Below are 25,856 nucleotides of genomic sequence, written 5' to 3'. Positions count from 1 at the left end.
TCTTCTCTTATGGCGGAAAAATACCTTTCACAAATGGGGGTATTTCTCATTAATAAGATAGGGTTATTTTATTGATAACCCTCTCTTGTACCTACAGGAAAATCTTATTGATAACCCTAAACTAAAGCCCTTTTAAAAACAATATATTTTAATAGATTAATCAATATAGTAATTGAGAAAAAAGCAAAATAAAAATAAAATTAAATCTATTGATTTACTTAACATCCAATAAAACATATTTGCTACAGTTCATGATCAATATCTGTAATAGTCTGAGTGACCAAGAATTCTTCTTTTGCATAGAACTAATTATCAGAGTCTCCTTACTCGTTGGTGTTGCTATTCCTACCCTTATTACTTTTTTTTTTAAACATTCATCAATACTTTTCATTCATCCATAAAATGTGTTACAAGATAGCAACACTCACTTAAAACTCTCAATACACTATCACTCACTTAACTCCCTTCATTGCTACAAGACATATCTCTAACAATTATACTAGTAATTTCTCAAGTTCCATCCTCAATCCAGCACCACTCCCCTTCCATACTCAATGCTCTCTTAGCTAATGCATGTGCCACATAGTTTCCTTCTCTATGAATGAAGCTCACTGACCAGTCAGGCCTCAATAACAGCCTACCCCGTATATTGGCATATTGCTGCTCCATCCATGCATAGTTGTCCCCTACCTCTGTTACCCCTTTAATCACCCTGTCAGCATCTCCCTCAAACACCACCATCCTGACATCAAGCTCCAAAACAAGCTCCATAGCTCTCCAAAGAGTAGCTGCTTCAACCATATCAGAGTTGCCACTAAACTGTTAAGAAGAACTTAAGGTAAACAGAACCTCTCCCACATGGTTCCTTGCCACTATACCCAAGCCCAATTTAAAATTGTTCTTATCTATAGCTGCATCAAAATTTACCTTAGAAACACTTTCATCTGGTGGCTTCCATTTGATGTCCTTTCTTGTCTGAACATTAGACCCCTTCAGTTTGTTTAGTGTAGCATGAGCACCTTGAAAACTTTGAAGACTGATCATTGCTGCAGTAAGCACTCTCCTTGGACTCTCAAACTTCCTTTCAAAAATCATCATGTTTCTCCTAGTCCATAGTCCTCTCAGTATCATAGATACTTCTTCTAATTTACTCTGCTGCAATCTAGTTTGCATTTCAGACCATAACACAAAAAAGTCTTTTTCTTCACTAGGCCATTTCTGAAGACCACTCCCACTCTCTGCCCATACATCACTTGCAGCTGGGCATGACCATAGGACATGGCATATTGTTTCTTCACCCCTTTGACAGATCTGACATGTAGCATCTTCAATTATTTTTCTCTGCACTAGATTCTGCCTCATTGGTAATATGCTCTTCAAAGCCTTCCACACAAACTGTTTTGTAGGATTAGGTACATTTAGTCTCCAAACCCCTTCCCAAATTTGCTTCTGAACTTCTTTATTAGAGCATTCCCCAACCATAGATTTTCCCAAGGCATTGCCTAAATGATAGGCACTTCTCACAGAAAACCTACCATCCTTGGTGAAGCCCCACATCATTTCATCCTCCCCCTTGCCAACTTAAGGGTATACTGCAAATCTGTGTTGCCTCCCCCTTGCTGAACACATCCCCTACTAAGCTCTCATTCCAGTAATGCAAATCCTCAAAGATAAGAGAGCTTACCTTCGAGTCTGCAAAAAGAGTATTAATAGGTGATCTAACTTTAAAACCTGAGCCATTATGGAGCCACTTATCCTTCCAAATAAAGATACTCTCCCCATTACCCACTCTCCATACCATACCTGCTTTCACCAAATCTTGTGCAGCTAATAAACTCCTCCACATAAAAGAGGGCTTATATCCAATCTTTGCATCAATGAACTGACATTTTCTGAAATACTTTTCCTTAAAAATCTTTGCTACCAAAGAATCACACTTTATTTGTAACATCCACCCTTGTTTGGCTAACATAGCCTTATTAAAAACATCAATATCTCTAAACCCCCTCCCACATTCCTTTTTATTTTCTCCCATTTTATCCCAACTCTTCCAATGAATACCCCTACTATCTTTTTTACCACTCCACCAGAAACTTGCAATAATAGAATTGATCTCATTACACAACTTCCTTGGAAATCTGAACACATTCATTGTGTAAGTAGGAATAGATTGTAAAACAGCCTTAATCAACACCTCTCGACCAACACTAGACAAAAAGGAGTTTTTCCAGCTTCTAATCCTCCTCCATGCCCTTTCTTTTATATTTCTGAAAGTTTCATATTTTAATCTTCCAATCATAGTTGGAAGACCAAGATATTTACCATAGTCACCACAAATAACATCACCTGCCTCGGCTACAACTTCCCTTTTTATAATCTCACTGGTATTGGAACTAAACAAGATTGCAGTCTTCTGTCTATTCAGCTTTTGGCCTGAGGAAACTTTATATATCAGCAAAAGATCATGTTTAGTCAACCACTCTTCTTTACTTGCCTTGCTAAAGATCACACAATCATCAGCAAAGAGGAGATGATTGATTCTAGTCCCACCTCTGATAACAGCTACCCCTTTTATACTCCCTTTGGCAGTAGCATCACTCAACATGGAACTAAGTCCCTCAGCACGTAGGATAAACAAGTAAGGAGACAAAGGGTCACCTTGCCTTAGTCCTCTAGTAGGCATGAAAGTATCACCTACCTTTCCATTCACCACAATTGAATATCTAACCGATTCTACACACTTCAAAATCAATTGGATCCATTTTTCACAGAAACCCAGCTTCTTCATTATGGACCTAAAAAAAGTCCACTCTATTCTATCATATGCCTTTGACATATCTAGCTTTAGAGCCATGCTTCCTTCTCTTCCTCTTTGTCTTGCTTTCATGGTATGAAGAATCTCCTAGGCCACCATCACATTGTCAATAATTGATCTGCTTGGAACAAATGCACTTTGCAGCCTAGATATTATAAAAGGTAATACATGCTTAAGCCTATTTGCTAGAACTTTTGCTATGAACTTATACAAAACATTGCATAAAGAAATAGGTCTAAACTCATTAACAGAAAGTGGATCCTCTACTTTAGGAATAAGCACAATATTTGTTAATTGCAACTCACTTGGCATATCTCCCCCATTTAGTACATTTAGAACTGCCTTACAAAGTTTAGGACCCACAGCTGCCTAGTGATGTTGGTAGAAGTCTGCTCCAAACCCATCTGGCCCAGGAGATTTGAAAGGCCCCATCTGTTGAAGTGCTTCCAATACCTCCTCTTGCTGAAAGGGAGCCACAAGATCATCATTCATTGCTTTTGTCACTTTAGTGTCCACACTTTGCAAACAGGCATCTATATCTTCTTCCTTTGGATTCGAAGTAGAAAAAATCCTCTGAAAATGATCCTTGAAAGCACTGGCAATATCAGATTCTTCACTTCTCAAAATGCCCTCTGCATCTCTGACATGTTTTATAAAATTCTTTTTCTTTCTTTTTGTTGCACATGCATGAAAGAACCTTGTATTTCTGTCCCCCCTTGATACCAATGCCTTTTTGCCCTTTGCCTCCATTTAAGATCCTCTTTCTGAAGTAAAACCCCCACTTCATTTTGTAGTCTCACAATCTCCTCCTCATTATACTGGTTTTCATCATCCTGCAGTTGTTTTAGTAAGCAGATTTCTTATTAATCTCCTTTTCCAAGTCTAAAAAATGAGATTTCTTCCATCTTGATAAGGATACTCTACAGTTTCTAAGAGTTTGTTGTACATCTCTTATGGGATCAACATTTGAACTTTCCTGCATCCATACTTTGCTTATAATTTCTTTACATTGTTCCTCTTGACCCCAAGCCCCTTCATACTTGAAAGACTTATGACAGCCTCTTCTATGTGCAGGTAGCTCTTGAGTTGAAAAGAATAAAGGTCTATGATCCGAGCTTCTTGCCACCAGAGTTTCCACTCTAATTGAGTTGAAACACCCCAACCATTCTCTGTTTGCTAAGCCTATGTCCAGTCTCTCTATAGTAAAAGTGTCATCCTTATGTCTATTGCACCAGGTAAACTTGGAATTCGACCATCCCAAGTCAAACAATCCCCCCATATCTACCACATTTCTAAATTTATGCATCTGAGATTCACATCGCAGGTTCCCTCCTCTCTTCTCATCTTGAGCTAATATTTCATTGAAGTCCCCACAAACAAACCAAGCCATAGGATTAGAAGGCTTTAAAGACAATAAAATATCCCATGACACTTGCCTCTTACTAACCTTTGAATGTCCATAAAATCCAGTAAACTGCCACTCCCTGTCCTCCTTGTCTACCTTAATTATTGCATTGATATGAAATCTAATATAGGATTGAATTATCACATCAGTTTCCATCTTCCATAGTAAAGCCAATCCTCCACTTCTTCCTAACGGATTAACTACAAAACATCCCTCATAATATAGTTTCCTCTTAAGGAATTCTCATCTATACGCTTCTAACTTGGTTTCCATCAAAAAAACCAAGTCTGGTCCCTTATCCTTCACTAGCTTGTGAAGGTCATGAACTGTACGGGGGTTACCAAGCCCCCTACAGTTCCAACTCAAGATTTTCATTGCTCTTGGCGGCGCTGCTCAGCAGCCGCCACCAAGTTCAACTTTGCATCAATGAAGGCCCCCTCCTTGTTAACTTTTACCTACCCTTATTGCTAAGATACTCATTAATAACTGTCTTGTTAGCAAGTAACTCATCAACATACTTAAATGTAACATCATCTTCTGTAATAGCCCACTAGAAATTCAATGGTAGAATTTCTATATACTTTAAGAATCTTGTGAAGACTCCGTAAATTTTCACGAATCGACTAATCGTAAAGGTTTTAGTCTGTCAATATAGTCAATGTTATCACTCACTATGATGCCAAAAATGTGATTTTAATTGTTTGAAATAGTTAGAGTGTCAGAATATGTCATGGTCTGTGCCACTAAACTCAGTTGTATATTTAGAATTTTATGGTTCAATAACCCATTTTCATAATTTGGACGAAACGTTTGTTTGAAACTGTGAATTTATTTTTAGGGGTACTTCGGGGTTGAGTATTGGTAAACGATTTTCACTGTAGGTTAATATAAATATTTAGGATTTTTTAGTACTAAGTTTATTATGCATTTTTTTGAGTAAATAGTAATTTCGATAAGCGTACTAAGTGCAGTGTTTTCAAAATCACGGTATGGAATGTCCAAATTAGGTTAGAGAAGTTTTATTTAGACACTTGGCAAGATCTTAGCCACACATAATGAATAGTATTAGACACTTGGTACAAAGAGGAACCATTAGATGGATTTGTGAAAAAAATCAAGGTGTGAAATCATATCACCTAAGCAAAACTTTTTTTATCTGATCAACCAAATTGTGCCAGACCAAAGAGAGTTTCAACCCTAGCAAGACCCTAAATGGTTGAAATCCAATTAAAACCTCAAAATCTTGGTTGAAAACCGAAACCCTAAGCGGTTTCCCTAAACCCAAAAGTTGGCTTCTAAACTCATTTTTATCCAATTTCTAGCATTGTGTTTAATTACTTGATTAAATCATTTTCACATGCCATTAATTTATCAAATCCTTATTATGACATCATTATCCAATCTTTTAAATCTTGAAAATTTGATTGGGCCAAGAAAAATTGGATTTGGACTTGATAGCATCTCAAACCCTAACCAAACCCCTTTTAAACCCCAAATTGAAGCTCACTTGGTTGAGGCCCACCAAGACCCACGAATTTGGCCACCTTGGCAAAGCTTCTTGAAGAAGTTCCCTCCCCCACATGGCAGACCATCCACTGCCCTTGGATGCACCCATTAGTGCCTTGATGTGATGGAGAAACCCACCTTATCAACCTCCATATCTCACAACTTCTGTAAGCAGTCCTTTTTCCCTCACTATTCTCCACTTTATGTCACATAGCCACCTCCAATCAAGGGTCTTTCAAGCCCATATCTTCTCCCTCCAGAAGTATAGAGTTGTGCAAGACACACTTTTGCGTGGAGCGTTTTGACCCTATGTAAGTATTTTCACAGAATGACTCCTTCACCAAAGTTGTTTGTCTTTGAGTATGGTTTCCTTAGACATATTATTCATATCATTCCATGGTCATCGTATCATTCCATGGTCATTTGATCTATAAAAAGTATTTTTAACTATGGAAAGGTCATTCTGGGCGTGAAACTAGAGAGTATGTTATGTTTTGGAAATTTTGACCAAGCTAATAGACATATTTTGGTCAGAATATTTTATGGAGTATTGTTAGCATATGTTTAAGAGTGTTAATTGAGGTTTTGTTGCATGACCAAAGCTTTTGATGATAGATTTTCTTATATCTAGAAACTTGAAAATTGGAAGTGGAAAAACAATTTTTATTTGGAGAAAGTTTGAATCTTTTGAGATTTGACCTTACTCTAAAGGCTTTGATATTTTTATATGATGATCCTAAGTGTCTTAGTTTCATGTTAAGATGTTACTTTGAAGATATTTAGTATTAGTTTCAAAGATATAGTTTTTCTATGCAAGAGGATTTTGGTTAGACCTAAGATTTGATGTTTTTGAATTAGATCCATATTTTATTGATTTTTAACCCGTGAGTTTAAGTTTGATGGTTGGATATTCTTTATGACACATTTTTAAACCATGTGATGCTTTATTTCAAAGATATCACCTTCTTAAGCCATTGATTCAGAGATTTATCAAAGTTAGTTGAAGAAAAAGTTTATGTTTTTGGACTAAGTGTAAAACCAAAAACTCCAAGTGTTATTTTGTGATTTTGGTGACTTTAGTTTGATGATTTAAAGCATGGTTGATCTTAGGATGATGTTATGAATATATTATAAGTAAGATTTGATTTTTAAAATTCTTGAAGATGTTTTGATTTAGTGTCAAAGCTTGTGATTCAAGTGTTTGGATCTTTTTATAAAAAAGTTTGGTGTTGATTATTAGTTTTTTCTAAATAGGTGTTTTAAGTATGGTTTTAAACTTAGGATAGAAAGATTCTTGTTTCAAAATTTTGGTTTAAACATGAGTTTTGAAATTAGAAGGAATTGCAACAAAAATCAAGAGAAATGGCTTATGGATGTTTCAGCCATAGTGTGTTTTCCATAGTTATGATTTATTTAAAATTTTTCTGAGTTGATATTTGAGTTTAGGATAAAATGTACATAAAGAATGTAAACTTTGAAAATTTTTGGAGTTAGGATGTGAAATTCTTAAATTAGAAGTAAAATGGTCATTTTCTCACATGTAGGGGTAAAATGGTAATTTTACTCTAAGTTGTCTCTTTTACACATTTCTAATTGTTAGTAATTAAATTTCTAACTTTTAGAATATCTTCTTACAGTTTCTCGTATTTCGTGCTTTATTTTCATATAACACGACAAATGAGGTAGGTTAGCTTCTAACTTACTATCAGTTTACTGTGTATGTATGATGAGTAAGGGAACTATAATTTATGTATGTATGTATGTTATCATATATGCCATCCCATACCATGTCATTACATGTTTATTTGTTACGCATGATTTATTCTGTCACAAATGCTTATCTGTTACATAATCTATTATGTCACGTATTGCTATATGTTACAAGTATGTCATATTATGTTATGCCATCTATTACATGTATGCCATGTCATGTAATATTTACTGTTACATGTTTTGTCATGTTATGAAATGTTGTCTGTTACATATTATGTTATACTACAAAATATTTCTATATCAAGTCATGTCTCTCAAGTTACGTTCAAGTCATGTTATGTGATGTTAGGACTTTTGTTTTTTCATATTCTAGTCATGTTTCGTCTCAAATACAGTTGTTTATTTTGAGAATAATTAAGTTTTAGTTATCAGTTAATTTGTACTACAGTCAAGGATGATACGCGTTACCCGGTATTGCGGTCAAGGCTATGCAATGCTGAGTACTAAGGCGAAGGAGTATAATCGACCGTACTAGATATGGTTAAATCAGTTAAGCTATGTTATGGTCAAGGATAATACGCACTGCCTTGTATTGCGGTCAAGACTATGCGCTGTCGAGTACTACAGTGAAGGAGTATAATATACCATTATGCTAAGTTATGTTACGGTCAATGATAATACGCGTTGCCTGGTACTGTGGTCAAGGCTATGTGCTGCCAAATACTATAGTAAAAGAGTATAATCTACCATACTACAGAAGGATGAAACGCGTTGCCTGGTACTGCAGTCAAGGCTATGCGCTGACGAGTACTACAGTGAAGGAGTATAATATACCGTTATGTTATATTACGGTCACGTACATGTTATATTCATGTTTACGTTAAGTTTCAAGTTCATGTTCATATCATGTTATGTTCACGTTTGTGGTATGTTTAAACTCACGTTCATGTTATGTTATGTCCATGTTCATGTTAAGTTTCAAGTTCATGTTTATATTGTGTTATGTTCACGTTTATGTTATGTTATGTTCAAGTTCACATTCATGTTATATTATGATCATGTTCACATTAAGTTTCAAGTTCATGTTCATATCATGTTATGTTCACGTTTATGTTATGTTCAAGCTCACGTTCATGTTATGTTATATTCATGTTCATGTTATGTTTCAAGTTCATGTTCATGCCATGTTATGTTTAAGTTCACATTCACGTTATGTTATGTTCACGTTCACATTATGTCTCAAGTTCACGTTTATGTCATGTTATGCTCAGGTTTATGTTAAGTTCAAGTTCATGTTTATGTTATGTACGTTCATGTTATGTTTCAAGTCCATGTTATATTTCAAGTTCACATTCTTGTTATGTTGCTAGTCCATGTTATGTTTTAAGTTCAAGTTCATGTAATGTCAAGTCAAGTTCGATTTATGTTTCAGTTCAGGTTATGCCAGTTATGCCATGCTATATATCAAATTATATTATACTTACTTACAACTTTAATTATGCATTCATGCTTTTACTGTCATTCATGCATCATTAACCTATGTGGGAGTTTCCTATTAACTTATTGAGATTTAATCAAATCTTACCGTGGTAGGCGATGTGTCAGGATCAGAATAAGGAGTAGACATTGGTAGATTGGAGGAGGTTGACTAGACGCCGCAAACACAACGCGGAGCTTATAGCTTCCATAGTTAGTTTTTGAACAGTATTCTGGCCTGGTTAGTTGAGTTACACGAGTTATTGGACGAACTTCCTCAATAGTGCATTTTGGTAATGTAAATATGGAGTCTGGTCTATCATGTTTTTGAGATTACAGTTTTCTAATACTCATACTGAAATCGTGGATGTTTATTTTGTTAATTATGCTTGGATTATGATTTAACTATTTGAAATATTATAGGTTTGGTGCATAGTATTGCTCAAAAAAAAAATTATCCGCTGTGAATATTGCATAATGCTAGATGCATGTTAGGAACATTGCATCTTATATGTAATAAACATGGGCAGGTAACCTTGTGTTGTATGTCCCGACGCTTCGGATGTCCGTCCGATCCCAAATGGAAATCTGGGGGCATTACATCTTCCAACAATAGAGCCAAATCCCCCTCATCAAGTTCCACACATGCATTAAACCTGAAAAATTCATTTTCCTAATATGCTTCAGTTTCAACCGCTTCTCCATTTTCTTCCTCTATCATCAAGGGTGCATCATAGATCTTCCTATTAGTAATTTTATCTACTACTCTCCAATTACCTCCTGATTCAGTATCATTGAGATAAAATACTTGTGATGCTTGGCATGCTACAACAAAATGATCGTCCTTATACCAAACTTGAGATATATTTATACTTGTAAAATGATTGTCTATTTGTGTTCATGTTCTTTGTTTTTCAATATCCCATCAATCACATTTGAAAATGTATACTTGATGACCTCCCAGGTAATGTAGCTTCAAAATATCGTTTAAAAATCCATAAAAGTTAACATCATTTGCTTCGTGTTCCCCTTCAATGATCCAATTGAAGGCCAAGTTACATATTTTCTTAGCAAATAACATGAAGATATTTTCTAAAAGATCGTGTATAGTTTATGTTGGAGATTCTACCAATATAGTTGCTCAGGTAAGCTGGTTTTCGCTTCTAGTTTTGTTTTCAAGTAAGGTGTTGCCGGAAGTCCTGGAAAATATGTCTATCATGGTGCAAGAGGGTAATGTTTTGTTTTGTTTTGATAAGTGGATGGCTAATGGACCTTTAGTTGTTTCGAACTCCATGGTCTCTTGTCTGCAGTTGAAAATTAAAGATTGTTGTGGCACCCCCAGCCCTTGCTTTGGATTGGACAGTGACTAAAATACTGGGACATGCAACGCAAGGCTACATACCCCTTGTACATAACAAATAACATGCAATGCTCCTAAATATACAAGCATTATGCAATAAATAATGCAATAGAATATAAATGGTTTGTGTGAAACTAGGCAACGCCTAAAGCAATTGCCTTAGCAGATGGTATTGTAAACTAAGCAAAACCCAACATTGCCATCATCATAGAACTTCAATTCATAAGTTACTCCAAAAAGGTGAATGTGTTCTTTTTCCCAAAACATGGGACCAATCGAAACAGAGAATTGTTCCACAAAAGTTTCATTTCAGGTCCCTTTTCAAAAGATCTAAGTCTTCATAGCCCTTCCAGCTTTGCTTTCTTTTCAAGGAACTGATTCTTGCCAAGGTTCCTGAATCACTTTAACTCGTCCATGAGGTGAAGTACTTCGGTAATAATCTTGTCAATGGTCTTTAGTAATTTCGGAATATAGAGCTTAGAAGAGCTCACTACCATTGTGACGCCCCCAGCCCTCGCTTGGGATTGAACGGTGACTGAAGTATCGGGATATGCAACACAAGGTTGCATACCTCTCATACATGACAATTAAGATGTAATACACCTATAACCTAGCAATATGTAGCAAATCGCAATGAAAAAAATTCTTAAACTACTTAAGAACGGTGGCAAATAATTAAACATGGTACCAATGTAAAATCCCAAAAGATAATACTTCCATAGACAAGTTTCCAAAAAAGTTAATAGCTTGAAATCATTTCCCCAAAACTAGTGACTATCCAAAATAAAGTTTTTCCCAAGAAATCCTTAGAATACTACCACCAAATCATGCTTCAGCTTGCTTCATTTCCAAATATCCATTAGGAGACAAACGCCAAAAGAATAAAGCCTCTTTGCTTTAATCCTCTTCTCAAGGAACCGACCCTTGCTTAGGTTCCTGAGTCACTTAAGGTCATCAATGAGTTGCAAGGCTTCAATGAGGGTCTTGTCAATGGACTCCAAAAGCTTGGGGATCAAGGGCTCAGAAGAGTTAGCCTCCATTTTCAACACTATCCTCCCCGGAGGGATTGATGTCCTCTTTTGCTTTCTCATCTAGTCTTGTCACTACTTCTACCATTTTGGTTGGGGAAATAGTAGTGGAAACTATCACAGTGAGATTTCAAGAAATCTCAATAAGTAAATAGTCAACATACAATAAATAACACATGCACATATAAGCATACCACAAACAATAGCAGTTTATAACAAATGCATGAACATGAACTTTTACATAGAACTTTGACACATGCAACTTAAACTTCTCATAAACGTTCTTTTCATCTTTAGACTTCTTAACACGTGTTCATATCATTCGAGCTCAGGTTCTTGTACTTGGCATAACATACCATATCATAACGTTTTATGGTATAACATACCATATCATAACATTTCATGGCATAACATATCATATCATAGAGCTCAAATGCCTTATTCATTTCACGATTCACATGACTGGATACTTCATGGCTCCTCTAAGCATCATTTGTTCCCCGCTAGTTACCACATCAACTATCGATCTCTTTGATCGAGGTGACTATGTCTTATCATAAACATTCTCTTTTTACGGTAGCTCACTTACTTCACCTTCATTGTAACACTCACCCACTAGTTTTAGTTGAAATTGTATCCTTTCATAGGAACCTTCCGAGGCCCATCAACTATACTTCATCGACTTAGGGGTCTTCAATCAACTTTAAACACCCCAGAGTGGATAGGGAGTTCCACTAGGGCATTTTCCCATCCTAGCATTTGGGGTCATGACAAAAATTACTTAGACTCTTTACTTTGAAAAGTATAGACTCCAATGCATGAAACATGACATAGCAACTCATCAACCTTATGCAAATATGGACAGCCTGAAACACATATGAACCAAATCACCATGTACATCTCACAATATGGCTTGAAAATATTGGAACATACAATCATAGGATGAATACATGTAAACACATGTAAAATACACTCTTTCAAGCCCAAAGTAGATTCGGTTTCTCTCAAAATAGCCTTGGCCAAAACATCCAAGTTCTCGAAACATGGATTTTCATAAACTCATTTCATATTCATATGCTTACACACATTCGTGGATCAAAACAAGCACACATAGCATATGACTAGGTTAAAGCCGAAACCTTAAACATTGCATATCCAAGATATACATTAACATAACATCATCCAAACATGTCACTTGTAGGTTTAGTCATGAGGTTCTCCAAGGGAAGAGTTGTTTGGCTTACCATTACCTAAGACTCCTTAGTAATGAGGGTCCAATGAAGTCAAGGAGAGGTGGATTAAGGATATTGAAAGGACTTTTGAATTATGAGGTTGCACCGAAAGAAAGTCTTGTACGTGAGCTATTTGCTCCAAGGAAAGGCGACACTATGGTGAGGTTTCAAAATACAACTTCTTACCATAGAGCTGGGAGCCATGGAAAGGATATCATAGGAAAGATTTAAGAAGGAGTTCGACAATTGTTACTTTCCTACTATTGTGAGACAATAGAAGTCAAAAGATTTCACTAACGTGGTTTAGGGCAACATGCCTATTGAGCAATATGCTGCTAAGTTTATGGAATTGGGGAGGTTTTCCCCTTACCTCATTTCTACTAAGAGCATGAGAGTGAAGCGGTTTTAGGAGATGTTGCAGGCGCGAATTAGGGCTCAAGTAAACGTGACTGGAGATTAAGGATTTCTGGAAATTGGTACATGTGGCCTCCATCGCCGAGTGAGAATAGTGCAATTCGTTGGTTGTGCCTATAGGCTTTCAAAGAAGAACATTTACTAGCAAGGGAAGTAGTTCGAGTACCCTTCAAAAGTTCATGTCTAGGGTAGAAGGACAACTACCAACTATCCCTAGAATGCGCATGGAAGGAAGGACGCTAATGTGCGGTAGTTGTCATAGGGATCATAAGGGAGAGTGTCGTTAAGCCCCAATCTTATGTTATCACTATAGGCAGACGAGACACTAAGCCAAAGATTGCCCTAAGGCAATACTGGTGCACCGAGCAAGTTATGGTGAGGGACTATGACCAATTGCTCATTTTTCTCTTAATTGGTCACGAGTCTTGTTTGTACATTTTAAATCTTGAATCTTTGTTTTAAATTTAATAGATGATTTTTAAATGGAGCCCAGTATTTTAAAATCTTCGAAATATTTAAATGTCCAAAATTATTTTAAAAAGGGGTATTTTTGGAATTATTGAACCAAGCCTAATTCTAAAGTAATCATTTTTATATTTTTGAAGCCCAAAAAAATAATAATATAGTTTTAGCAAATCATTTTATTTAAATAATTTTAGATCTTTAAGAGTATTACTTAATATTTATTATTTTATTTTATGTTAAAAAATCTATTTATTTATATGCTTTTACTTCTCTTAGAAATATTTATAAAACTCATCATTTTATTTTATGATGAAGATTATTATTTTTAATAAGACCTAATTTTTTTTAAAGATAACATTCATCTCATTAATCAAATGATCAAAACTGTTCTATCATGGACAATATGTTGTAGAATTTCAGAAGGACCATTTTCAATCCATACAGCTTCCACAATTTGACCATACCATGAACAATTCTCAGCTTTACACTGAATAGCATTAACCAAAGTCAAGGCATCACCTCCAAACACCACATTTTGAAACACATAATTCGCGGTAGCACTCTATAAAGCAACTGCTTCAGCCCGTAAAGGAGAACAAATAAAATATTTGGACCAAGCTGCTACGCTTAGTAAATCTCCTTTGTGATCTCTAAAGGCACGTCCCCCACCCATCCTTTTACTACTCTCAATAAAAGCTGCATCCCAATTTGCTTTTATCTAGTCCCCTTCTAGTTTGCACAACTTTGCCAGTCTTCTACTACATCCTGACTTGCACTAGGAATAAGAACTGAAAGTTACTAAGTTTAAAATTGCTTATGCACTTGAGGAAAGAAATGACGTTAAGTCATGTATTCATGTACGTTGTCATTTGACACACATAAATGGACTGCATGAAAGGAGAATAGCATGGAATCTAGGTAAGTATTGTGTTCATACTTTTTTATAGTTTTCTAAATGATATGAAATGAAAATGAAATGTTTCTCTTTATGATGCTTTATAAAATGATGTTTTATGAAAGTATGCCAAGTATTAAGATTTAAAAGTATATGTATGTAATTGCCTTCTTTGGCAGCCCCTATTTATGCAACAAAAGTAATAGTTGTATGCTTGTGAATGGATTATATACGTAGTATCTATTTTTTTTTTTTTTTTCATGAAAAGAAATGTTGAGGTTTATGCTTGATGCTTGATGCTTTGAATGATGTTTAAACAATGCGATGAAAACGTATTTAAATGACGCTATGAAAGGGTTTTTAAACAGGGTAATGAAAGGAATTTTAAATGATGCCATGAAAAGATGTTTAAAGAATGCTATGAATTGATCTTTATTGATGATATTTAAGCTTATGCTTTTGAATGATGTTTATGAAATGAAATGGATTGATGACTGAAAAGAATGAAAAGGAAAGGACTAAAATGAATGAATGAAATGAAAGGAAAGGAAGTGAATGTTTTAATATAAGAAGATACATAACGGCCATGATTGAATGAATGAATGATGGTACCAAAGGACAGGGCAGATTATAATGTCGGTTAAGTAGCACTGGTATTACACCCAGTGCTACCCACTGACTGAAAAGGATTCCCAAATTGTGGCCACGGGCTGAATCAGGGTCTAAAAGACCGCTAATCCTAACACACGGAGCGTAACAATGTCTACCAGCCAAAGGAAAAGTGAAAGGATAATTGAATGTATGAATGTTTAGTTTCTTTATGAAGGAATGTATAAGGTGTGGGAAATGTTTTACGAGAAAGGAAAATATTTTTAAAGAAAACTCCACCTTGTAATGTTTTCAAATGAAATGAATACCTTATGTAAAGTATGTAGATGAATGATGAGTGCATGACTAAAAACCTATGTTAGTATATTTTTATAGTATAAAGTAATATTTACTGAGTATGTGACTCACTTTATTTTTATGTATGTCCCTCCCCTTCCTAGGGACAAAATGAGGATGAAATTTTAAGACAAATATTGCCCAAGGGAAGAGCGACAAAAGCCTAGGCAAGTTTTATGTAACGTATGAAAGTAGATTTTTATAAAAGACTTTTGCTTTTAATTTAATGATTTTCACTGCAAAACTCTCTCTTAGATTTATAGAGTAGATTTTAATTTTAAACTTAGAACCTTTCATATCTTGGGAAGGAAAGAGAAAAAGTTTTAAAAGATTCTTGTCTCGTTTTCTAAAATCAATTTCTAAAATCCCAGCAGAAGGATAGGTGTTACAAGGATGTGGAGACCACAAACTGGCCGTACAAGCGAGAGTATATGCCCTCACTCTAGGAGAAGTCAACAAAGACGCCCCCTAGAGACCCAAAAATCAGGCGTCATCACAAGTACAAAATCTTAACCCACTATTAATTAGTCATATTTGTAGGAACATAGTTTAAGTAGTAAGCTAATTGGTTATTTCAAGATGAGTTTGAATATGCATTTCTACGCAAGTACATTATTTGACTCGAGTGCTTCCTAATTATTTGTGTCCATTGCATTTGCCAGGATGATTTGTCTTTAAACGAAATCGATGTGGCAGGGAGTCTCAATAATGTTACCCAACTAAGCAATGATATTTTGCATCAAAGTTGTTGTAGAATGCCCCTTAGAGACAGGTGGAGTCATTTTGGAAGCGAATCTAATAGTGTTTGATTTGTTGGGATCTGACGTCATTTTAGGCATGGACTGGTTGTTTAGGCACTTTGAGAGTATACATTGCTGGTAGAGGACGATAACATTCCATGTGCCTAGAATGGAAGATAGGATTTTTTGAGGAAGCAAGTTAAGGTCAATGTTGAAAATGATTACCTCATCGCAAGCCAAGATGGAGTAGGGGAGTGGATCGAAGCCTACTTAGTACTCTTAGTACTTAAAGAAAGAGAACCTAAGGAGATAGAAGATATACCTAAAGTTCCTAGAGGTTTTTGGAGAATTATCAAGATTTTCCCCTCTTAAGGACGTCGAGTTCTTTTCGAGTTAGAATCAGGGACAATTTCAGTACATAAGGTGCCCTATAGGATGGCCACGATTGAGTTGAAAGAGTTGAAGAGCCAACTGCAAGATTTGTTGATGAAGGGATTTATCAAGCCTAGTATCTCACCTTAGGGAGCATCGGTGCTATTCAATAGAAAGAAAGATCAGACCCTTAGAATGTGTATCGATTACCTACTATCGAGAATAGATGATTTGTTTGATCAACTGCAAGGAGCTATGGTGTTTTGTATGATTGATCTTAGGCTAGGTTATCACCAATTGAGGATTAGGGAAGGCGAGATACTAAAGACAATTTTTCGGATAAGGTATGATCATTTTGAGTTTACAATGATTCCATTTAGGTTAGTTAACACCCCAGCAGCTTTCATGGACATTATGAATACGGTGTTTCGGTCGTTCCTGGACTTGTTTGTAATAGTGTTCATTTGAGATTAGTATTGGGGAAGCTTGAGGACCATCCACTGTTCGACAACTAAACAAGTGCGAGTTTTGGCTAGAGGAAGTGAGATTCCTCAATCATGTGATATCAAAATAAGGAGTCATGGTTGACCCGAGCAAGATCAAAGTAGTATTGGAGTGGTAACATCCTACCTTGGTGCATGAGGTTAGGAGTTTCTTGAGTTTAGTTGGTTATTATCAGAGCTTTGTGGAAGGATTCTCTAGGTTATTAGGTCCTCTCATGGTGTTAACTAGGAATAATGTTAAATTCATTTGGATTGATTAAGTATGGGAGGAGTTTCAAGAAGTTGAAGGGGAGTTAACCACGACTTCTATTTTAGGCTTACCCGAGCCTCACAAACCATTTGTGGTGTTCAATGACACGTCAAGGTACATATTAGGTTATGTCCTGATACAAAAAGGAAGGATAGTGGATTATGCAGCTAAATAGTTGAAGGACCATGAAAAGAACCATCCAAGAGATGATTAAACAAGTTAAGGAACTGGTAGTAGTGGTGTTTGCCTTGAAGCTTCGGTGGCACTGCCTATACGGTGAAGAGTGCGAGGTGTACACGGGCTACAAGAGTTTGAAACATTTCTTCACTCAAAAGAATCTTAATATAAGGCAACAAAGATGGATGGAAACCATCAGTGACTACTAGTGTGGAATCAAGTACCACTCTAGAAAAGCGAACTTAGTTGCCAATGCACTAAGTCACAAGCTCAAAAGGCATGGAAGTGGGATATCCCATATTTTCGGGTGTTTTAATTAAATTATTATTTGATTTATGATTAATATTGGTTCTCTTGTTTTAAAATTAATATGATTTTTTGCTGTATTATTTTATGATTTCTAATTGTGAAATTTATTTCAATGTGTTTTACTTGTTATTAATTATTAATTATTATTTATTATTTAAATTGCTCTTTATTTTAAAGTACTTTATTATTGGGTTTTACTATTTTATTTTACTTAGTTACTTGATTTTTTAATTTAAACAATCGTTTTAAAATCCTTTTCGTTGGATCAGTTTTAAGACCCCTATATATAAGGATTGGATCTAATTTAAGACCCTGAAATGTAGGAACCGTGGTAGAGTCTCGCCTATGATTCTTGCTTATGGTGCAAGCAGTAGAAATAATGGTAAATCTTGCCTATGATTCCCACCTACAGTGCAAGCTGTAGGGATGGTAGTAAGTCCCGCCTATGATTCCTGCCTATAGTGACTAAATAAAGGGATATGTTGGACCATTTTCTAAGAAAATGACAGTTTATGATTAAGTGGACATGAGGACCATTTTCTAGAAAAATGCTGGATTTATGTTTGGGTCATTTCTAGAAAAATGGGATGGTGATATTTAATGGTATGTTTTGGGTTAAATGGAATTTTTGGTGTGCGTTGGAAAAATAGTCATTTTTGAAGAAAATGATTTTTTTGGTCTCATGCATATTTCAACATATGCATGTATTCATGTTGATGTGTAAATGTGTTTTTATCTCTTGGGTTATTTGGTTAATTACTTACTAAGACTCAAAATCTCATGTGGTATTCTTCCCTGCGGTTCAGTTTTATGGAATCGTAGATTTTGATACAGATGAGGATATTGAGCCTGTAGTTTTGACTATGCCGGAGGGGTGACCTTGAGTTGCTTTTCATGTCTTGGGATTGTTTCCCACTTTTGATCATGTATTTTGGTTTTATTATATTTTACTGGATAACTGTATAATCTTTTGAAATAGTTTTATTCTGGTGAATCTGTATTTAAAATTTTGGTACTTATTGACTTCCTCTATTTATATGATGCGACTTTTTATTACACTTTTTGTATATATACACACTAAGCACTTATCGTTTAGGGTGCCTGACCCGTGTTGTCATTATCCCAGTGTTCTCAATTCTCACTTTTCCGTATGTGAGAGTTGGGAGCACCACAGGTAGTATCAGAGCAGTTTGGCTTTAGGTAAAGCCACATGTCTCGTAGGTGCAGTATCAGAAATTTTTCAAACTTTAATTTGAAATTGTTTTGAAATTATTTTATTTAAATTATGTTATGTTATTTTATTTGTTTTATTTTATTTTATGTCATTTTGTTTATTTAAATTGTTTAACTATGTTATATTGCATTTTTATTTTGAGTTAAAAGTGGGGTTCAGGCTTATGTTATAACAGGAAGATGGTATGACCGAGAAGGCCTACTGGTGAACCGGAGGAGGAGTTACCACGAGGAGATGGGAACTATGCCATGGCCAGGGCACTAAATCAGATGACGGAGTTCATTCAATAGAATTTTCGGCCATCATAAGGAGATCAGAATAGAGCGGTGCAAGCCGGGTGCACCTATGAGAGCCTTTTAGTGCATAGGACCATTGCCTTGACGGGTGAAGAGGATCCACTTCGGGTTGGGAGGTGGATTGAAGATATAGAAAGGACATTCAAATTTTGTGGTTGCATGAAGGCCCAACAGGTGTTGTTAAAGGATCCGCCACTAGTGGAAATCCTCACCGCCATGTAGCAGTTAAGAGTGAGCAAGTTCGATGAGCTGAAGTGTTAGCAGAAGAAGGATCCAAAATTGCTAGAGATTCGGCAAAGAGTCTGCAGAGGTAGGGGACTTGTGCATTTCAACTTAGGCGAGGATGGAACCTTGTTATATAGAGGAAGGAAAGTAGTTTTGGCTAATTCAAAAATTTTAGAATGAATTCTAGCTGAAGCCCATTCCTCACCATACTCAATACATCTTGGAGGTATGAACATGTACTGAGATCTTAGGAAAGGATTTTGGTGGGATGGAATGAAGCAAGACGTCACCCACTTCATTGAGTGATGCACTACATGTTGAAGGGGAAAGCTGAGCAACATAGATCGGCTAGAAGTTTATAGCCCTCACCTATTCCAAAGTCAAAGTGGAAAGACATCCTCATAGACTTTGTGGTAGGGTTACCCCAAACCTCCATTGGTAAATACACTATATGGGTAATCATAGATATGGTTGACTAAGAGTGTCCCCTTTTTATCGGTCACTACTACGAAGTCACTTAGTAAGCTCACTTGGTTGTACATAAGAGAGAGTTATGTTAGATGGAGTGCCCAAGATTGTGACACCCATAGCCCTCATTTGGGATTGGGTGGTGACTGTGATGTCGGGACATGTAACTCAAGGCTACATACCCTCGTTCATGATAATTAACTATGCAATGCATCTAGCATGTTACTAGTAGTATGCAATAATTAGCAGTAGAAAAAGTATAAACTAAGTAAAGTTTAGAGCAAATACTAAGTCCATGGTACCAAAGGCAATTATACTATCCCAAAATAACTTTATTGCTTGAATAACCCAAAATAAATTTATTGTTTGAATATCCCAAAATACACAGAAGTTTACATTGTAACCTATAAAATTTCAAGCATCCCTTCACTTGAAATACATAAAAAGACTCATTTCCTTTGCGGGGGTTTGGGCTATTGAATTCCCAAATTCAAAGAAACCTTTTGGGTTTCTGCAGTGTACTCCCATGCTTATCTTAGATAGCTCGTCACAAAATCTATATGATCTTTTAAAGAAAGGGTGTCCTCATGCTTGGACGGCCTCGGTGAGTCGTGGTCCTTATTTAGAATATCTTGGATATCCTTAAGATGGCATGAAGTAGTTCGTAAGCAAACAATAACAAAATCGTAGTGGGCCTCGAGAGTGTACTCATCCTTGACTAAGTCATTAATCTCGTTCATCTTGCATCTTAAGTACCTGTTGTAACTTCTACCATTTTGGATTGGGAATGGTATTGGAAACTACCATGGTGAGATTTCGAGAAATCTCAGAAAAAAAATACAGCATAAAAGAAATAATATAGGCATACAAAGGCGAACTATGAAATGAATGCATGGACATGTACTTGATACAAAAATTCACTTATGCAATTTGACATTTCAATATCATGTGACATGGTTCTTTTGACTTTTCAAATCACATCTTTTTCCTTTGCACTTTGAACAATTTGATACAGATCTTTTACTTGTGGCCTTATCTTACTTGTAACAATATGGTTGGATACCTTACTGCTCTCCTATGCACTGTGTTCCCCGCAAGTTAACACATTCCCATATGACTTACTTGGCCGGGGTGACTATGTCTTATTCTTGTGTGGCAGTTTGTCATATTCGCCTTCACCTCGCACAACACATATAGGCACCCACGAAATTTAGGTGCTACCTCGCTCTAGCATCTTTTAGAAATGATCCATCCAAGGTTACGCCAACTGTTCTTCATTGACCCAAGGGCTATCACTCCAATTTACACACTCTAGATTAGACAGAGGAGTTCCAGTAGGACATTGCCCCACCATCGCATTTGAGGTCGTGATAAAACATGTTGACTCCTTTCTTTGAAAACAATGCACAAACCCAAATGCATGTGACATGGACTTATGATACTTCTTTCTTTTTATGAACCATGTATGCTAAAATTCATGCAATCACACACCAAGCAATATGCATCTCACGCTACGACTTAAAAATATTATGCGAATACTTGGTTCAAACATATGAACAATGAAATGCAACACTTACCAAATGGTAAAATAGTTTTATAAACATCCTTCACTATACTTGGCTGAAACACATAGGCACTTGTAAGCATCATTTTACAAAAGTAACATGAGCTTATAACTTCTAGCATGCTTGATATAACATCATCAAATAACATGGCAACATAATCATATAGATATGAATACAAAGCATGGCGTCATAATAGATTTCATTCAACCAACAAGCAACATGGCAAACATATTTATATAGAATTGAACAAATAGCATGATGTAATAAGAGATTTCATCCATTCAACTAGATCATAAAATAACATGTGAGTGCAAGCTCACACAGCATATACACATATTATCCAAAAGTAGGTTGATGGCCTACTTATAAAGATCCAAGCAAAATCAATATGATCAAGCTGTAAAAGGGTTTATTCAATAGTTAGAATTTGAAAGAACACAACCCTAATGTACCCGTGTGAAGGTGTTAGGGTTTTCTTGTTCATAGAGATACTCTAAGCCCTTGGCCTAGAAGCTTTTGGTGTTGTGATGCTCGTGTCCCTCTTCCTTGACCTAAGCTAGGTCTTGGACGTGTGGTATGTGTGTGCTTGGCTTGGTGTAAGGTGCCTGTGATGTGTTATGGCCAAAACAACTTTGACATGGGGTGAAGATCATCCCCCATGGTTTTGGCCTCCCAACTTTGAGAAACCCCAAATTTTCTCTCAAAGATCCTTTAAGAGAGAGAGAGAGAGAGAGAGAGAGAGAGAGAGAGAGAGAGAGAGAGAGAGAGAGAGAGAGAGAGAGAGTTGTGTGGTTGTATTGTGCGCCCTTTTCCTTCGAAAGCAAAGACCCTTAGTTTCCTTCCTTGTCTGGAGGTTGGAAGAGATGAGAGGTGAGGGAGACGTGTGTTTGGTTGGCATGAAAGTGGTGAGAAAATGGTGAGAAAAGGCTTAGGCATGTGGGAGGAGAAGAGAAGCAAGAGTGAAGTGTTTGAGAACTCAAAATTGCCCAAAAGACTCATCACCCATTGGCCCCTTCCCTTTTATAGACATCTTTTCTTCTCTCAAACTCTAACCTTGAAAAATGTAAGAGACTCATGCATGGATGCTGTGACGATCTGCTTTTACGTGTATTTTCATTGAATGGTTGTTTTTAATTTAATTAATATATTGATTTATTTATTTTAAATTATTGCGTTTTAAATTGGTTTTTATTTATTTGCTGTTGTGTTTTATTTATTTAGTCGTTTTATGGTTTTTAATCTCGTTTTCAGCAGATCTGTTTTGTTTTTCGGAGTGAGGATTGGACCTCATTTCTTCCCTCCATCTTTTCTTTTCTCTTTTTCCTTTTTTTCTTTTTTTTTTTTTCTCTTTTTTTTTTATTTTTTATTTTTTTTCTTTTTCTTTTCTTCCTTTTTCCCCTTCCCTCCCACGCGACCCCCTCCCCCGTCCGTCTCTCTCTCTCTCTCTCTCTCTCTCTCTCTCTCTCTCTCTCTCTCTCTCTCTCTCTCTCCTTCACGCCGATCACCCCTTGCGCCCAGACCCACCGCCGCCAGCCACCGTGCAGCACACCACCCCCACCATTTTCTTCCCCTCCCTCCGGTGAACCACCCCACAAATTTTCACCGCCAACGAGGCCACCGTTTAGCTGGAAAAAGCCCATCAAGCCTCACGGTGTTTGCTCCGATCTGCCGCCGTCGCTCCACCTTCGGCCACCACCTTTTCACCACTTCATCACTGACTCCTTGCTGTCCTAACCCACCCATTTCCGGCCTCTAACAGTCGCCGGAACAGCTCCCACGAGCTAGTTTCCGTTTTGGGCATTTCAGCCCTTCCTCCGCCGTTTTCGCCGCCACCCATGGCCAAACTCCACTTCCCTTAGCTTCATAAACATCCTTAGACCATTCCCTATCAATCCCGAGCCTTGGTTTGTTCCCGTTCAAAAGTGGGTATTTGACAACCCACGGCCACAGTGAAATTTTACTGTTACGTTGCTTTTCTTCCGCCGTTTGCAAAGCCGCGAGCTTTCTAAAAATACCATATAGCGTTGTAAGTATTTTCGAAACCCTACTTTTAGATTTAAATACATTTTGCTCATTCAATAAATATTTATCTGCTGGTTGGGTGATTCCGGACTGAGTCCGAGGAGTTCGGGGGTCGGATGGTTTGAGGACGGAGTGTTTGGTTATGTTTGTTTGTGATTTGGTTGGTTATTCGTGCTATGAGGCGTGCGTTGCATATTGCATTTATGCGCATTTGATTTTAATCGAGAAAATCCCGTTTTATTGGCGTAAATGGTTTTCGGGTATGTGTGTCTCACGAGCCCAAGCCGGGATGGACTATTATCTTGGTGGAGCTCCTCTGGTCACTCGGGAGTGGATAATACTGAGTGACATCCCCTGGGTTGTCGCAGGGCGACGACCGGATCGCACGATACGGTAACGCTGTCGTGTCGACTCCGTGCTCCCTAGAGTGGCGGGGACTAGAGGATGGCCTGGCCAGGTATGCGTGGGGCGCGAGTCTGGCATCGCTCGTTTAGGTGTCACACGCGTAGTCGTTACCTACAGTGTGGCACAGAGCCAGGGTGTGCGAATGATCCCTAGGGGAGATCATGGTGCATGCATAATTGGATTGTTTTTATGGTTTTTGGATGCGGGCCATTTTCTAGAAAAATGGCGAGATTTGGTTTCGAGACTTTTGATCCATTTTCTGGAAAAATGGTAGTTTGGGCCATTATCTGGGATAATGGCGAGGATGTACTGAGGCTTCTGATCCATTTTTTGGGAAAATGGTGGTTTGGGCCATTATCTGGAATAATGGTGAGGCTTGGTTTTAAGGATATGTTTTTGTGGGCCAAATGGGTTTTTTGGCATGCGTGGAAAAAATATGGTTTTATGGGGCAGGTGCATTGCATTCTTTCATACATATTATTTGAGTTTTATATGTTTTTATCTAGTGGTGTTTGGAGTTTACTTACCTGCGGCACCATTTTTGGTTCCATAGATTTTGGTGCAGAGTTCAAGGAGGGGGAGGAGGCTGAGCCCGAGGATGCTGTTCCGCCAGAGTTCTGAGTGGAGTTTATGTTTTCTATTTGGCTTTGATATTATATTTGTGTTTTGTAATATTCTATTCTATATGTTTTGAACAGTTTTGTAGTAAATAAGAAAAATTCTGGTACTTAGTTATTGACTTTGCTTTTCGCTGTGTGTTTCTTGTGCACTTTCGTTGCTTATCCACACACTTGGCACACGTCGATAGGATGATGACCCGTGATGTCATCATCCAGTTGTCTCGATTTCCCCGTGTCCGTGCATGGGGATTTGGGGGCGTCACAGATGCCATGTGGCACAGTGGTTGAAACCCCTTTTTATCTTCCTAATCATGGTGTTGTTTTGGGAAAGTCAAGATTCCCATTGACAAGTGGCATGTGAAACCCTTCATCCGAAACCCTATTTTCCAAGAGTGCCCCTCTTCATGATTCTAGGTTCAATGAATCTAATGGCTAAAAGCTCATTACAAAAATTTTAATCATCGTTGGGAGGATGAGCGTGTGCATGCTCGCCACTTGGCAAGTGGCATGTGTGTTGGCCACACCTCTCATTTCCCCACAAGGTCTCATCCTCTTCCCTAGCTTCTTAAGGTGGTGTGTAATGACAATTTCCTAGGTGAGTGACATATGGTGTGTGGGTGTGGGAGAGTAACGTGTGTGTGTGTTGCCAAACCTAGGGACTAGGATTTTGCCTTGTCCCAATGTGCCTCTTCCACTCCTAATCATTTATTCTTTATAGAAACTCCCCTCTCGAATGCATGTGTGACACTTGGCAAAGAAGTTGGTAGATCTTCTAAGATGGGCATGCATCTCACTTTGGCCGAAACCCTAACTCTTGGTGGGTTGTATTTTTTTGTCCATCAAACTCCCCTATGCGCCCTTTTCCCATGCAATCATCCTTGGAACTCACATGGTTTTGACAAATGGCAAAGGAAAAGTGGGTGGTTGGCGTGTGTGGCTGCAATGGCTGAGTATCCCTTGTCTTCTCTAGGCGCCTCTTGATTACTTCCTTTAGAAGATCCTCATTTCCCTATACATGGATGACAAGTGTCAAAATCTGATGCTCTCACCCTTCTTCCCACTATTTGGTCCAAATGCGTTGGGCCTTGAATGTGTGACAAAAAGGCTATGGGCTTTGGTGGGTTGGCCGAAATTCTAAAACCTTGCTAGGCCTCTCTCATGGGTTGAAATGCTAATTAGACCAGGCAAATAATTTTAAATAAATAAAATCCCTAGATTTCTTGAGGGCTCTAAACCTTATGCACGATCCAACTTAGGTATATTATGGCGACAAAGGCAGGTGATGACTTGGCTAAGTCTGGGTTGTCACAAAGACTATAATGCCTGACCGAGATATGAGATTTATGTCTCATTTTTGGAAGAGTGCTTATTATTCCCAAACAGAACGGATAGTCACAAAGGACCATTTAAACTTTG

At 37.3% G+C, this 25,856-nt stretch overlaps 1 protein-coding gene across 1 annotated transcript; it reads right to left on the bottom strand.

Moving 5' to 3' along the window:
- Positions 1-510: 510 nt before the first annotated feature.
- Positions 511-1,557, bottom strand: LOC122306357. The gene is made up of 2 exons (XM_043118786.1): positions 928-1,557; positions 511-819 (listed from the first exon to the last, which is right to left on the bottom strand). The coding sequence occupies exons 1-2, from the start codon at positions 1,555-1,557 to the stop codon at positions 511-513; spliced, it is 939 nt and encodes a 312-aa protein (XP_042974720.1).
- Between the last annotated feature and the right edge of the window lie 24,299 nt (positions 1,558-25,856).

The sequence above is a fragment of the Carya illinoinensis genome, chromosome 4, assembly GCF_018687715.1.
Source record: "Carya illinoinensis cultivar Pawnee chromosome 4, C.illinoinensisPawnee_v1, whole genome shotgun sequence".
NCBI classification, from domain to species: domain Eukaryota; kingdom Viridiplantae; phylum Streptophyta; class Magnoliopsida; order Fagales; family Juglandaceae; genus Carya; species Carya illinoinensis.
This window is presented reverse-complemented; position numbering and strand designations above follow the sequence as displayed.

Excerpts from the sequence above, each read along its gene's own strand:
- LOC122306357 (XM_043118786.1), bottom strand. The coding sequence starts at position 1,557 with ATGTGGGGCTTCACCAAGGATGGTAGGTTTTCTGTGAGAAGTGCCTAT. Across the intron at positions 820-927 it reads CAGATGAAAGTGTTTCTAAG|TTTAGTGGCAACTCTGATAT; the intron begins GTAAATTTTGAT and ends TCTTCTTAACAG.